Here is a 14,230-nt window from a genome sequence, read left to right as displayed (position 1 = left end):
CGACGCTGTGTGGACGCGCCCCTCGGGGACAGCTGTGCTCAGGGACCCAGCGTCTCGGCTGCTTCCTCTCCTGTGGTCTTCCTGCCTCGTCCGGACCTGGCGGTGTGCTCGGAAGTGCTCTGGTTTGTCTTGTTCTAGTTGCCCCTTAAAGCGAGAATAGGAAAACTCAGTTTGAGGAAAGTCGTCAGCATAATGTGGTTCCTGGTGGACCCCACGCTGCTGGGCGGCTGCTGTATCTGTACCACAGGCATACAGCCGCTGCACTTACTTGGCAGAGATAATACTTGAATTTTCTCTGTGGGTTGATCCTAATGTCATAATATCTAGATGCGGGAATGGATTTATTCAGTTAATTTAGTTACTTGAGGAGGAATGAAAGAGTTTCCTCTTTTTGTTTTTTTGAACCAGGTCATACATGCAGTTTAGTTTTTCTTCTGTTCCATTATGGTTTATTACGGGATGTTGAATACAGTTAGCTCCATGTGCTATAGGACCTTCTTTATGCACCCCATACATAATACATAATAGTTGCACCTCAGTTCGGTTCAGTTCAGTCGCTCAGTCATGTCCCACTCTTTGCGACCCCATGAATTGCAGCACTCCAGGCCTCCCTGCCCATCACCAACTCCCGGAGTTTACTTAAACTCATGTCCATCATAGCCATCTCATCCTCTGTCATCCCCTTCTCCTCCTGCCCCCAATCCCTCCCAGCATCAGAGTCTTTTCCAATGAGTCAACTCTTCACATGAGGTGGCCAAAGTACTGGAGTTTCAGCTTTAGCATCAGTCCCTCCAATGAACACCCAGGGCTGATCTCCTTCAGAATGGACTGGTTGGATCTCCTTGCAGTCCAAGGGACTCTCAAGAGTCTTCTCCAACACCACAGTTCAAAACAATGAATTCTTCGGCGCTCAGCCTTCTTCACAGTCCAGCTCTCGCATCCATACATGACCACAGGAAAAACCATAGCCTTGACTAGACGGACCTTTGTTAGCAAAGTAGTGTCTCTGCTTTTGAATATGCTGTCTAGGTTGGTCGTTTCTTTGCTTCCAAGGAGTAAGCCTCTTTTAATTTCATGGCTGCAATCACCATCTGCAGTGATTTTGGAGCCCCAAAAAATAAAGTCTGATACTTTTTCCACTGTTCCCCCATCTATTTCCCATGAAGTGACCAGACCAGATGCCATGATCTTAGTTTTCTGAATGTTGAGCTTTAGGCCAACTTTTTCACTCTCCTCTTTCACTTTCATCAAGAGGCTTTTTAGTTCCTCTTCACTTTCTGCCATAAGGGTGGTGTCATCTGCATATCTGAGGTTATTGCTATTTCTCCCAGCAATCTTGATTCCAGCTTGTGCTTCCTCCAGCCCAGCGTTTCTCATGATGTACTCTGCATATAAGTTAAATAAACAGGGTGACAATATACAGCCTTGACGTACTCTTTTTCCTATTTGGAACCAGTCTGTTGTTCCATGTCCAGTTCTAACTGTTGCTTCCTGACCTGCATATAGGTTTCTCAAGAGGCAGATCAGGTGGTCTGGTATTCCCATCTCTTTCAGAATTTTCCACAGTTTATTGTGATCCACACAGTCAAAAGCTTTGGCATAGTCAATAAAGCAGAAATAGATGTTTTTCTGGAACTCTCTTGCTTTTTCGATGATCCAGCAGATGTTGGCAATTTAGTCTCTGGTTCCTCTGCCTTTTCTAAAACCAGCTTGAACATCTGGAAGTTCACGGTTCACGAATTGCTGAAGCCTGGCTTGGAGAATTTTGAGCATTACTTTACTAGCGTGTGAGATGAGTGCAATTGTGCAGTAGTTTGAGCATTCTTTGGCATTGCCTTTCTTTGGGATTGGAATGAAAACTGACCTTTTCCAGTTCTGTGGCCACTGCTGAGTTTTCCAAATTTGCTGGCATATTGAGTGCAGCACTTTCACAGGATCATCTTTCAGGATTTGAAATAGTTCAACTGGAATTCTATCACCTCCACTAGCTTTGTTCGTAGTGATGCTTTCTAAGGCCCACTTGACTTCACATTCCAGGATGTCTGGCTCTAGGTGAGCGATCACACCATTGTGATTATCTTGGTTGTGAAGCTCTTTTTTTGTACACTTCTTCTGTGTATTCTTGCCACCTCTTCTTAATATCTTCTGCTTCTGTTAGGTCCATACCATTTCTGCTAACCCCAAATTCCCAATCCATCTCTCCCCCATCCCTCTCCCTGAAAGAGCTTCCTTCTGATGTGTCTTTGGCCGTGGTCTCTTTCTGCACGCATGCTGACCAAGCCCCGTCTGTGTTACACACAGGCTTGCACTTGAAATTCTGAGATCCCAGATCGCTGTCTTTATCAGCACGTTCCTTTCATGGGTGGGGTGGGGAGGATTACTGACTCATTAGGGGTTAAAGGTCTGGGTTAGGAGAGAGTAGGGTGTCATTGAGTAGTTGGTTCCTGGGCATAGTATCGATTCTGTAGGCATCCAATTCCTTTGCATTTCTTGTAAAAGGGCTTGAGCCCTGGCACTGAGGAGCCTGCTTCATGAGTGAGCTTCTCTAGCCATGGGGATGGGTTCTCCAGCCCTGGAGGAGTAAAGGCACCAGCTGCTTGTGCTTGTATTAGGAAGATGATTCTGATCATAAGAGAAGCTAGTATTCCAAGCAAAACTCATATAAGAGGAGGGATTCATGCATGTCATCATTTTCAAAATGCTCTGCCATAGCTTTAACAAAATTGAGTGTTTAATTTCTAGTCATCATCAAAATTAATCATTAGAAAGAATACTTTTGAACATAATATGCTAAAATATTGGTATCATTGTGCTATGCATGTTAGAGAAAAAAGTAGGCTTTTTTTTTTAAATGTTGTGGAGAAATTGTGTTTTTCCACTATATTGTTTGTGAAATGTTAGAAATTAAGTAATGTCTAAAACCAAGAAAAATTAACCCACTCCCCTTCCATTCCCCTGGTTTTGGGATTTCAGAGACCAGACTGCCTTTTGCTGAAATATGAAATCTGGTGTTTTGATTTATTTGGATTACTTGCCAGAATTTATAGTCTATGATTAATAGTTTATTTCTTACTATTCTAAATGCTATTTTGAAATAGTTAAGCTGGAGAAATAATTCCATTAATCAAAATAAAGAGAAATGAGAAAATAAATGGCAGCATAATTTGTCACATTTTTAGCTGCGGAGGTTCTAATGCAAACAGTGGAGAAATGGTGTGGCTGGTAGATTTGAATCTCTGTATCTGTTTCCAGTGGCACAGAGGTAAAGAACCCGTCTGCCAGTACAGGGGCCACGAAGAGACATGGGGAAGCTCCCCTGGAGCAGAGAATGGTAACCCACTCCAGCATTCTGCCTGGGGAATCCCATGGACAGAGGGGCCTGATGGGTTACAGTCCATGGGGTTGCACAGAGTCGGACACGACTGAGCATGCACCCTATGTGTGTCAGCGGGCTTCCCAGGCAGCCCAGTGGGCAGAGAACCTGCTTGCAATGCAGGAGATGCAGGAGTCTTGGATTTGATCCCCGGGTCAGGGATCTCCTGGGAGAAGGGTGTGGCAACCCACTCCAGTATCCTTGCCTGGAGAATCCCATGGACAGAGGAGCCTGGCGGGCGACGGTCCGTAGGGTCACACAGAGTCAGACATGACTGAAGTGACTGAGCAGGCTCACACGTCTGCTTTTAGCATCCCTTTTAGATTCACTGTATCATGGATCACATTCCCAAATTCAGAGGATTTCTCTCAGCAATTTCTTACTCGTGTAAATCCAACTCATGTAAGCTCTTGAAACACAGCATGCATTTTCCCATTAAATATAACATAACGCCCAAAGTCGTGAATGCAACTAGTGATTTATCTGAAATGACCTGTGACACTGTGAGCCGCAGTGTACTGATGGCTTCTCGGGGAAGGTCCTTCTCAGCAAGACGTTCCGTGTACCTCGTGGAGCATTTAGCATCACCGTGCATGTCTAAGGCAGGCCTCGTGTGCAGACTGACCTCCTTCTGGGGCCCAGAAGACTCATGCGTGTCCTGGGGATTCCAGCACTTGAGTGTGTCTGCACTGACCCCCATACATGAGCATGTATGCATTCCTCTACCTTCTAAGACAAAAGGGGTGAAAAAGTAGGTCTCATCAAATTCCAGAAGTCAGTATTCATCCCTAGAACTTCGAAATGCCTTAAAGAAAGATATGTCTCTTTCAGTCTTACTGAAGAACCTACAAGTCACACAGCTGCCGTAGAGAAAAATCAAATTTTCTAAGAGCAGGCTTCTTATTTTCTGATGACTCTTTGTGGGAGAATAAGAACAATCTGTTTGTACTCAGATATCACGAGTCCACTTAATTTAAGTGTTTCTGTGAATGCTTTCTCCCACAGCTGCCTTTTCCCCTGCGTCTGATTGCTCAGATGCAGTGCATTCATTTCTTAACAAACCCTGTGGGACTGCCGCTGTGAGCAGTAAGGTGATGGGCCCAGTGAGTGAGGAAGTGAAAACGCCTCTCTCAAGAGTGATGTGCTGTTGGAACACATCCCTTCATTTGTGAACAGCAGGCATGACTGCCTCGAGATTGGTGGACTGAATTGAACACCCTGGTTATTTGGGTTGGATTCTGCAGTCCCCCCAAAATAAGTAGTGTAAAAACTTTCGGCGCCTGCAGTGTGCAGCGTTTGACACACGGCCACCCTCCTGTCTCCTCTTTAACAGCCAGTACAAGTTTGTGAATTCTGGCCCGGAGGATGGGAAATCCAGGGGCTGCCTGGGGTGAAGTCTGTGTTGTGTTTACAAAGTGTAGATGCCCACACACACACTACACACTCATGTTCATACACATTCTTCACACATTTATGGAATCCTCGGCAAGTCTGTTTGCTACGTACAGTTACTTCCTAGAAATACTCAAGGCCAGTCACCTAACAACCAACAAGAAATCCCATTTTCCTGTTGTGAACACAAAGGCCATTTCCCTTCCTCTAATGAATGCCATCGGAGATGGATCTCTACCCATGTGATGTCGCTGTGCAAAAATACAAAATATCCTTCTCAGCTTACTGCAGGCTTTCCTTATAGCTCAGCTGGTAAAGAATCCGCCTGCAATGCAGGAGACCCCGGTTTGATCCCTAGGTTGGGAAGATCCCTGGAGAAGGGAAAGGCTACCCACTCCAGTATTCTGGCCTGGAGAATTCCATGGACCATACCCCTGGGGTCACAAAGAATTGAACACGACTGAGCGACTTCGACTTTGAACTTGCTGCAGGAAATTCACCGTCTACTTAAGGAGGTTTAATCACCTCTCGCATTCTGTTACTGTTTCCTACATTTCAAATAACCTCCTTTTCGTACCACTGTGCCCAGCCCCCAGCCCCGCACAAAATGTTGTTGGTATCTTTCTGACTTCCACTAGATGTCGACGGGAAATCTGAATGCAGAGCTTTCCACAGGGGTTTTCTGAAACTGTTAACTAAAGAGAAGCATTTAATTCATTATGTCAACCGGACCTTCCTCCTGAACTTATTTCTAGGCTTGCTGCAGGCATAGCCAGAAAGCAGTTAGAATTTCACATGAGGGCTGCATTTTATGTGTGCATGCTAATTTCAAGCTGTTGGTTTTATTTCATGGAGAATTCAGTTGAAGGTTAATGCAGTTAAGTGAGATTAATCTCGCCCTGTTGTGTTGTCCTCAGATTGTAAGCTCCATCGTTCAGGCAGTAATGCTTCAGACGTCGCCTGAGAGCCTGTCTGAAAGCTGGGGCCCGCCTTCCCTCTCCCTTGCATCTCCCTTCCATCTTATAGGTCCCATGACTTGAAAACACCCCTTCCGTTTTTCCGACATGGTCGTTACTTTTGGCGATGAGTGGAATTCTCTCAGGCCCCGACAGATCTGTGGGAGTGCTGTAGTGTTTGTTGATATGGCCTCCAAATTCTGTTCTGGAATTGTCATTCACATGTGAACCTACTTTGTACTACAGAACACTGCTTTAAAAAAATCATTGTTGTTCACTTGCTAAGTCGTATCTGGCTCTTTGCGACCCCATGGACTCCAGCACTCCCGCTTCCCTGTCCTTCACCATCTCCCAGAGTTTGCTCAATAAAAAATCATTATTTACTAAAATCCTTACTTGATTCAGATTTCCTCCATTTTCCCTTAATGTCCTTGATCCTTTTCCAGGGTCCCCTCCAGGATACGACATTATATTTAACTGTCATGACTCCCTAGGTCCCCCTTGACCATGATTTTCTCAGATTTTCCTTGTTTTTTCTTTTTTTTTTAAATTTTTGGCTGCATCATATGGCTTGTGGGATCTTAGTTCCCTAGCCAGGGATCACACCCAGGCCCCGGCACTGGAAGTGCCGAGTCTTAACCACTGGACTGCCAAGGAAGGCCCCAGAGCATTGCTTTTTTGAATCTTCCTCCGGTCCCACCTTGCCATTTTTTCAACCTTTTCTCCAGAGCTGGTTCAGACCCTAGGGTTTGCTGTTCTGGTGTGCGGACCGGACATGCCCAGTGCCTCTCTGTGGATCCCTGAGAGTTGCCCAGGCTGCCTTGGAAGGCATTACAAGCTCCTCCTGCTCGTGTGTCACGTTCGGTTCAGTCGCTCAGGCATGTCCGACTGTGCGACCTCATGAACCACAGCACGCCAGGCCTCTCTGTCCATCACCAATTCCCAGGGTCCACCCAAACCCATGCCCATTGAGTCGGTGATGCCATCCAGCCATCTCATCCTCTGTTGTCCCCTTCTCCTCCTGCCCTCAATCTTTCCCAGCATCAGGGTTGTTTCAAATGAGTCAGCTCTCTGCATCAGGTGGCCAAAGTATTGGAGTTTCAGCTTCAACATCAGTCCCTCCGGTGAACACCCAGGACTGATCTCCTTTAGGATGGACTGGTTGGATCTCCTTGCAGTCCAAGGGACTCTCAAGAGTCTTCTCTGACACCACAGTTCAAAAGCATCAATTCTTCAGTGCTCAGCTTTCTTTATAGTCCAACTCTCACATCCATACATGACTACTCCTTGACTAGATGAACCTTTGTTGACAAAGTAATGTCTCTGCTTTTTAATATGCTGTCTAGGTTGGTCATAACTTTCTTTCCAAGGAGCAAGCGTCTTTTAATTTCATGGCTGCAGTCATCATCTGCAGTGATTTTGGAGCCCAGAAAAATAAAGCGTTCCACTGTTTCCCCATCTATTTCCCATGAAGTGATGGGACCGGATGCCATGATCTTAGTTTTCTGAATGTTGAGCTTTAAGCCAACTTTTTCACTCTTCTCTTTCACTTTCATCAAGAGGCTCTTTAGTTCTTCACTTTCTGCCATAAGGGTGGTGTCCTCTGCATATCTGAGGTTACTGATATTTCTCCCGGCAATCTTGATTCCAGCTTATGCTTCTTCCAGCCCAGCGTTTCTCACGATGTACTCTGCATATAAGTTAAGTAAGCGTGCGTCATGAGTTAAAGCCAGGCATGTCTGCCGGCCGACTAGGCGGCTCTGTGAAGGTCACTGTTTGCGCTTTGGGTGACGCTAAGAAAGTAGTAAGACAAGTGCTCTTAGAAACAGCAAGGCAGTAATGAGTTTTTCTCTTGTCTCTTTTTTCCTCCAGGGGAGAGACCATTCTAACGCAGATGCTGTCCAAACAGTGCCTCTCAGAAAGGGAACCTAGAGATACACTTGGTCAGTTCTGGTGCCGTGACCTCGTCCGCAGCCCCCTCCTGGACGTCCCAACAGCCACCCTGGCTGCCCCATGGAAGACCCCCCCCCAGCCGGACACCGCCTCGCATCCTGCAGCCGCCCGCCGGAGCGGAAGCTGAAGGGGGGCTTCTTGTCACGTGTCTAAACATCGGCGAAGATGCTCTTCTTAGAATTACATGTAGATATTCTATACGCATCCACGTGCTCACCAACCATAGTCCGTGTTTTTTTATAGTAAGCGAGGTGTTGGCAGGCACGGTAGGAACACAGAGCATCTGTATCATTCAAGACATGTTCGAGACACTGGAAAGATGCTCGTGTGTCGGACAGACTGGAGCAGCCACGCAGGATTTTGGAGGACCACGGGGGTGACGTCGGGACTGATGGCGGGGGGCCAGGAGGGCGGGGTGCTGATGGATGCCCCGGCCTGTCCGCGTCTTAGTGCGTATTTAAAATAGTAAATAAGAGGCAGGACGGGCATTCAGGTGCTGTGGAAGCAGGCTGGAAGGGGCGGCGGGGGGCCCGGGTGACGAGGTCCTCCGTTTTCAGGGGTCCCACCACCTGTCCCAGCTGAGTTCCCCTCCCATCTGTGCCCAGTGAACCCGAAAGAGGTGACGCGGCCGTGGGAAGGCTTTGACTGTGTTTCGGGAAAGAGCACTAGTTGAACACTAAGAAAAGCAGGCTTCTTTGTTTATTCTCAGGACCTTCTGGTAACAGGGCTACATTCTGCAAACTGCTTACAACGGAAGACTGCCCGTCTTAACAAATGATCTAGCCACTGAACCCCCCCACCCCCAACCTGGACCCTTTGAGTCAAGCGGGAGAACCCCTGGAGCAGGTGGGGGGCCAGGTCATCCCTGGGCCCTGGCGCTCTGGGGTCCTCCTGCACCCCCGCCTTCCCGTCCATCTGTCCCAGCAAGTAGGCGTCTTTTCTTCTCGGGCCTGGGGGCCTCCACTCGTGAGTCTCCTCGTTCCCAGACCGGGGAAGCCCCCAGGCCCGTGGGTGGGGGCGGCTTTACATACCTCTTCCTCAGTCACGCAGAGGCAAGTTTTAGCGGGGGGTTAAGGCCCGTAAGAAAGGATCTTACGCCTTGCAGTGTATGCAGTTAAAATTGTACTCCGCAGAGATAAATGTTTTCTTTTCCCGTCGCCGTGACACTGTGTGTGATGGCGGGGTTTCTGAGACGTTCAGGTTTTTGCACATAGCGATCTTATGCATTATCACAAGTTACTGCTGCCTTGAATGAAAATGTTCTGTGAAATTTTTTGCAAAAGCTTTACTAGGTTTTTTTTTTTTTTAATTGTGAAATTTTGTAAAGGCAGGAAACGAATTAAAACAAGCATGCTAAATATATTTTTCAAAAAAGCAATAATTTTACATGTACAGAAATTATCCTAACCTTTAATACTGGTGAGAGCGACAGTTTACTTAATTCAGTAATGGATTAGTGCAGTTTTTGTAGAAATGGGCTTCGGATACAAAGAATTGTTTAAACACACACACATACAAACCCTGAAGTGTGGTTTTCCTGTTCTAATGATTTGTTGAATTATATTATTATTATTATTATTGTTATTGTTGTTGTTCTTAGTTAATGTTTGGTTCTGGATTCTACTTGTTACTGAATTTAAATTACTTGACGGTTCAGGTTACTTTGCAGCATTTGCAAACGATGCAATGTAACTGGCTAGCTTATATCTATAAATATATATACATGTATGTACACACACATATATATGCATATATGTGTATGTATATATATATAACTTTTTTACTTATTTTTTCTTGATATTCTTACACGAGATATGTTCCAGAATGACCTGTCGTGTTGGTGTCATTAGGGATGTCCGTGCAGATATGATCAGCGGCTGTAATTGACTGTCCTGTCAAGTTACTTTGAACAAAGCCACAAAGACACATTCCTTTGTTCACGCTGGGAATCAGAATGCCTTTCTGTCGACTTACGTTTGATCACGTCCGTAGTCTCCCCGCAGTGATCATTTCTGCATTTTCTGGCTTTTATTTTCTTGGCTGACAGTGAAGGGTGACAGTTCAGGGCCTGCTGTTTCTCTGTGTTTCAGTTATTAAAGGAGCTCTGTACACAATGTGGCGCGGAGGAGTTGCCTACGTGCGTACCTTCGGAGCCACAGACGGCATCCTGGGAGCCCCTCTGTGGGTAGCCTGCTGGAAGGGGTGCGTCCTGGGGCCCCGTTGGCCCGGACGTACAGCCCGAGCCAGTTGGAATACTTGTTTCTGCCCAGAGCACAGAAATAAAGTTTTCGCTTCATTCAGCAGACGGAGGGTGGGGGTCCCTCCAAGGACACTGCCTCCGAGACAAGCCGTCTGGGGCCTGACTGTGGTTCCTTTCTTCCACTGATCATCAGTATTGTATGGGTTTGCTCATGCGTTGATGTCAGTTCGACCCTAGTATTTAATATGGTTTGTGTTTTACTTATTTATTTAGCCAATGTGGTTTGATTCGCTTTTTCTCGAATGAGGATTTCCGCGTGGTCTCTCCTGTACGTCAGCTTCCGACTGTTACAGACTCTCTACTACCTCTCCTGATCTGCTGTCTCCTTGCTTCTCGACAGGCCCTTGCAGTGTTGGCGTCAGATGTAACTTAGACAATAAAGGGTTTGGTTCTGCACCGCAGCTTCTCCGTGTGTCTCCCCCCCACCCCACCTGCGCTCCCGGCCTGCTGGGCTCACTCCTGCTCCTTCTTGCTCACGCCTCTTCCTCCTCGTCCAACTCAAGTAACACAAATGATGAGCTTATAGAGGTCTTTCAGGTTATTCACTCTTATTCCTTAACTTGAAGAATGAGCATTTCGGTTCTGTGGACACTCAGCCGTTCAGCACCTTCTCCGGGCGTCCGTCCGTCCTGTCTCTCCTCTCCCTAGGCTCCTGGGAGGCCTGGGGCCGTGTCAGACGGATGCGTTTCCCCTGGGCTGTGACACAGTCCAGGTCCTCAGGCCAAGGGGATGGTGCCTCCTAGGCTTTTGAGAAGTTAAGTACCCAGTGCTTTAAGAGCTGCCTCCCCATGGCTACTTACTTATCTTTTAAACCAAGAAAGACACTCCTTTTCATGAAGATGCTCCGGGAAACGGCCCCAGGAATGACAGAGGCCACTTTGGTGACGTGAGGGAGTTTTGTACCCAGGATGTCAAGAGCGCTCCGTCCCAGGTTGTACACAGACGCCCCCAGGCCGTGTGCGCTCCCTGAGCTGTCACCCAGCTGCACCCTCTGGGATGTAGTCACGCACGCGCGGGTGGCAGGTGAGGAGGCCTCTGCCGCCTCCTTGGGCCGCTGGTGCAGGCTGAGGCACCTTCTCTCCACCAGGAGTCAGGGTGTAGCCCGCAGGGTGGCGAGTCTAGTTAGAGCGAGGTCATAGCTGCACAGAACCCTCCTGGCTTTTTACGGGGAGACTCTCCACCCACATTCCATCTTTAAAGCAGGCAGCGCCCCCCGCCCCCCGCCCCGCTCCGGGAGGTCTGAACAATGCACAGAAAACAGCTGGGTCTCCCCAAGTTTGCTTTTCCACTTTCCAAACGTCTCCAGGCCTGAAGTAGCATGTGCTGTTCCACTGCTTCTCACCTGGGTGAGCTCAAATCGCAGGACATTTTATACACGGAGCAGAAAGGAAGAGAGGAAAACGACAGGCGGGGACTTCAGGCGATGGTTCAGGTGCCCCCGTAAGCGTGTCTTTGTGGAATGACCGAGGGAAAATGTTCATTCTTCAACTTTGCTAATTATGCTTTGAGGCAGTAAAATGCAAAAGACCACAGAATTTGTATTTCTTTTTTTAAAATACAATTTATAACATTATATTTTGTACTCTTTATATTAGAATTTGTAACTAGATTGATGTATTTAACTCTATTTCTGAAAAAAATAATGTTTCAGTTGTGTGACAGAAATATTTAGATAAGACATATTCATTTTATTGGAAATTGAAATCAATAAAAACATCTTGGAGTTCTTGAGTTCTTGAAAAGACCTTTTCCCCTATTTCAGGAGGTGGCTTGAATCGTTTGACAGCCCGTCAGGGTCTAGCGTTTGAAGATTTTTGTTGGCAAACCCAGGTATTAGTGCTCTTAATTTATATGTGCAGAAGAGTTTGGGGGATGATCCCACAAGATGGTTCATCTAAAAACGTGCTAAGATGTCCAGAGGACTTTTTTTTTCAAGTTTTTTGTGGACTCCGGGGCGCACACACTGTTTCTCTTTTCCAGAGGTGACTGTGTTTCTCATTCGCCCCCAGCACCTCTCATTCCCCGACACCAAATACAGCTTTCTTTGATTTGCAGTACATTTTCTGCTCAGGTGGCAGAAACAGGACTTGGGGCCCTCGGATGCAATAACAGAATTTCAATGTGGAAAGATAAACCTGAGTTTTGAAGTGAAAAAGATTTCTGTCTGAGCTGGCAGGGAAAGGCAGGGAGGGTGGGAACCTGAACGTGGCCTTCACATTGTGTCTGTCAGGGAAGAAAGGCGAGGCTGGACAGTGAAGGGGGCATCCGGGGGGGTCACGGACGGCCCCCTTGTGCCCCTGTGTTCTCGGGTGGAAATGAGTTTGAGGGGCTTTCAGAGAGTCTTTAGGTTTTTGCAGACATCAGACCCGGACCGTGTGTGGGATCTCAGTTTATCGTGACTCATTTATTTAGAATCCTGTGCTCCCCCAGGTGGCTGGGTCTGGTGAGAAGGGTGCTGATTCTACGTGCAGAAGCAGCCCGGTTCCCTCTCGGTATATGAAACAGGCAGAAATAAGCCCAGGTATCTCTGTGTCATCAGGTATGCTGAGTTCCCTCCAGGGAACACGGATGTGTGATTTCCATGGGTCCAAACCACATACGCACATCTGGAGTGTCCTACAGGTGACTGCGCTCTTTGCTCCAGGAAGACAGCTGTCCTTTCTCTCTGTCCATCCACTGGTCACCAAAGAGGCACGTGGGTGTCCCATTACAAGCCTGTGGACATCCTCCTTGGTGGGAATGAGGTGGCTGATGGTGTCTGCACGTTGACTGTGTCTGTGATATGCCTCTCGCGCTGCTCAAGGCAAACGTGGCTGAGCTGCACACACACAAGACAAATCCCTGCGCCAACCCCCCACCCCCCCGTGATGGGACCTTTCCTCCCCCTCACTGACTTGCCGTTTGAAAACAAGAGTGGTGCATTCCTGGTCTGCTACTCATGTTCTCAATCTTGTGTTTTCAAAATGCGAGGTATTCTTCCTAGTGGCTCAAACAATATAGAATCTGCCTGCAATGCAGAGATGTGGGTTCGATCCCTGGGTTGGGAACATCCCCTGGAGGAGGGCATGGCAACCCACAGCAGTATTCTTGCCTGGAGAATCCCATGGACAGAGGAGCCTAGTGGATATACAGTCCATGGGGTCACAAACAGTTGGGACACGACTGAGCGATAACACTTCCACTTTTCATTCTTCAAGAGATCAGCAAAAATACTGAAAATGGAGTGTGAAACGCCCTGGTGTCTGCCTGCCTGTGTGCCAAGTCCTTGGTCTGTCTGACTTCCTCTCTGCCAACCGGTGTCCCAGACCTGGCAGGCTGCAAGGGCGGGGAGTCCTGCCGGAATCTGGAGTCTGGGAGCACGTGGCTGTCACACAGCCCTCCGGCCGGTTTCTTTTACAGGAAGACAAAAGATACAGTGAAAGGAAGATTGCACTCGGAATGTTCTTTCTCTCCCTCCCTCTTCTCTCTCTGTCTCTCATTTCAACTAAAGAGGACATGATGGAGAGCCCCCCAGCCCAAGCCCCCTCTCCCAAAGGGATGTCAGATCTGCCACGAGTAGGGCGTCCCAGGGAGCCCCTAGCTCGGCTGCCGACAGCTCCAGCCTCGTCAGGGCAAGAGGGTGCTCTCCTTTTCTCGTCCTGGGGTTCATCAACAGGAGTGCCGTGGTCAGGTCGCAAGAAGCCCCATTCCCACTTGACTCTGTGCCTCTCCAGTCTCCTTATTTTCTGTTCAGTTCTGGGAATGCCATTTAGAGAGTCGTGAAGGCAAACTAGATGCATTTCCAGGACGGGGTCACGGAGACCCAAAGAGGGGGTTTCTTTCAGGGAAGAAAGGTGTATGTCACATGAGACAGGAGAGTGGTTGTGAGGTCATCGGAGGTCTGCCCTGAGAAACAGCGAGTTCTGGATGTCTCGCATTGCAGACCTGAGACAGGCAGGTGGAAGGTACAGGCTGACTTGGGCTCAGTAGACAGGATGACCTGAGGGTCCGGCCATTTAACAGTAGGGGGACCTGCCCCTTGAACTGACAGATCTGACCCTGGAGCGGTAAAGCAGAAGCTTGGAGTGAGGGGAGCAGGACCAGGGTCCCTGCATGGAGAGGGCAGGTGGAACCAGATCTCCTCTGACTTCAGGCTCCTCTGAAACTGTAGAAGTTGTGCAGAAAGTTTGTAACATTATAAATTCATTCAACAAATTCTGAGAGCCAGCCAGTCTAAGTGAAACCCTCACCACCAGCATAGAAAGAGGAGCAAAATGGCAGCTGCTCGTGGCGATCTCACAGTCGAGGAGAAGGCAG

General features: G+C 47.9%; 1 protein-coding gene across 7 annotated transcripts in view; it reads left to right on the top strand.

The window, feature by feature from the left end:
* ZNF516 (zinc finger protein 516) overlaps window positions 1–11,665 on the top strand; it is a 101,155-nt gene extending 89,490 nt beyond the window's left edge. For all 7 annotated transcript variants that reach the window (XM_044934789.2, XM_044934788.2, XM_025273611.3 and 4 more), the window contains one exon: window positions 7,594–11,665. In XM_044934789.2, the coding sequence (XP_044790724.1) occupies window positions 7,594–7,610 (17 nt within the window). In that variant the 3' untranslated portion in view covers window positions 7,611–11,665. The remainder of the gene's footprint in view (window positions 1–7,593) is intronic.
* Window positions 11,666–14,230: the final 2,565 nt, after the last annotated feature.

This window comes from Bubalus bubalis, chromosome 22, assembly GCF_019923935.1.
Source record: "Bubalus bubalis isolate 160015118507 breed Murrah chromosome 22, NDDB_SH_1, whole genome shotgun sequence".
NCBI lineage: Eukaryota > Metazoa > Chordata > Mammalia > Artiodactyla > Bovidae > Bubalus > Bubalus bubalis.
Note: the sequence above shows the minus strand (reverse complement) of the source record. Positions and strands in the feature narration are given on the sequence as shown.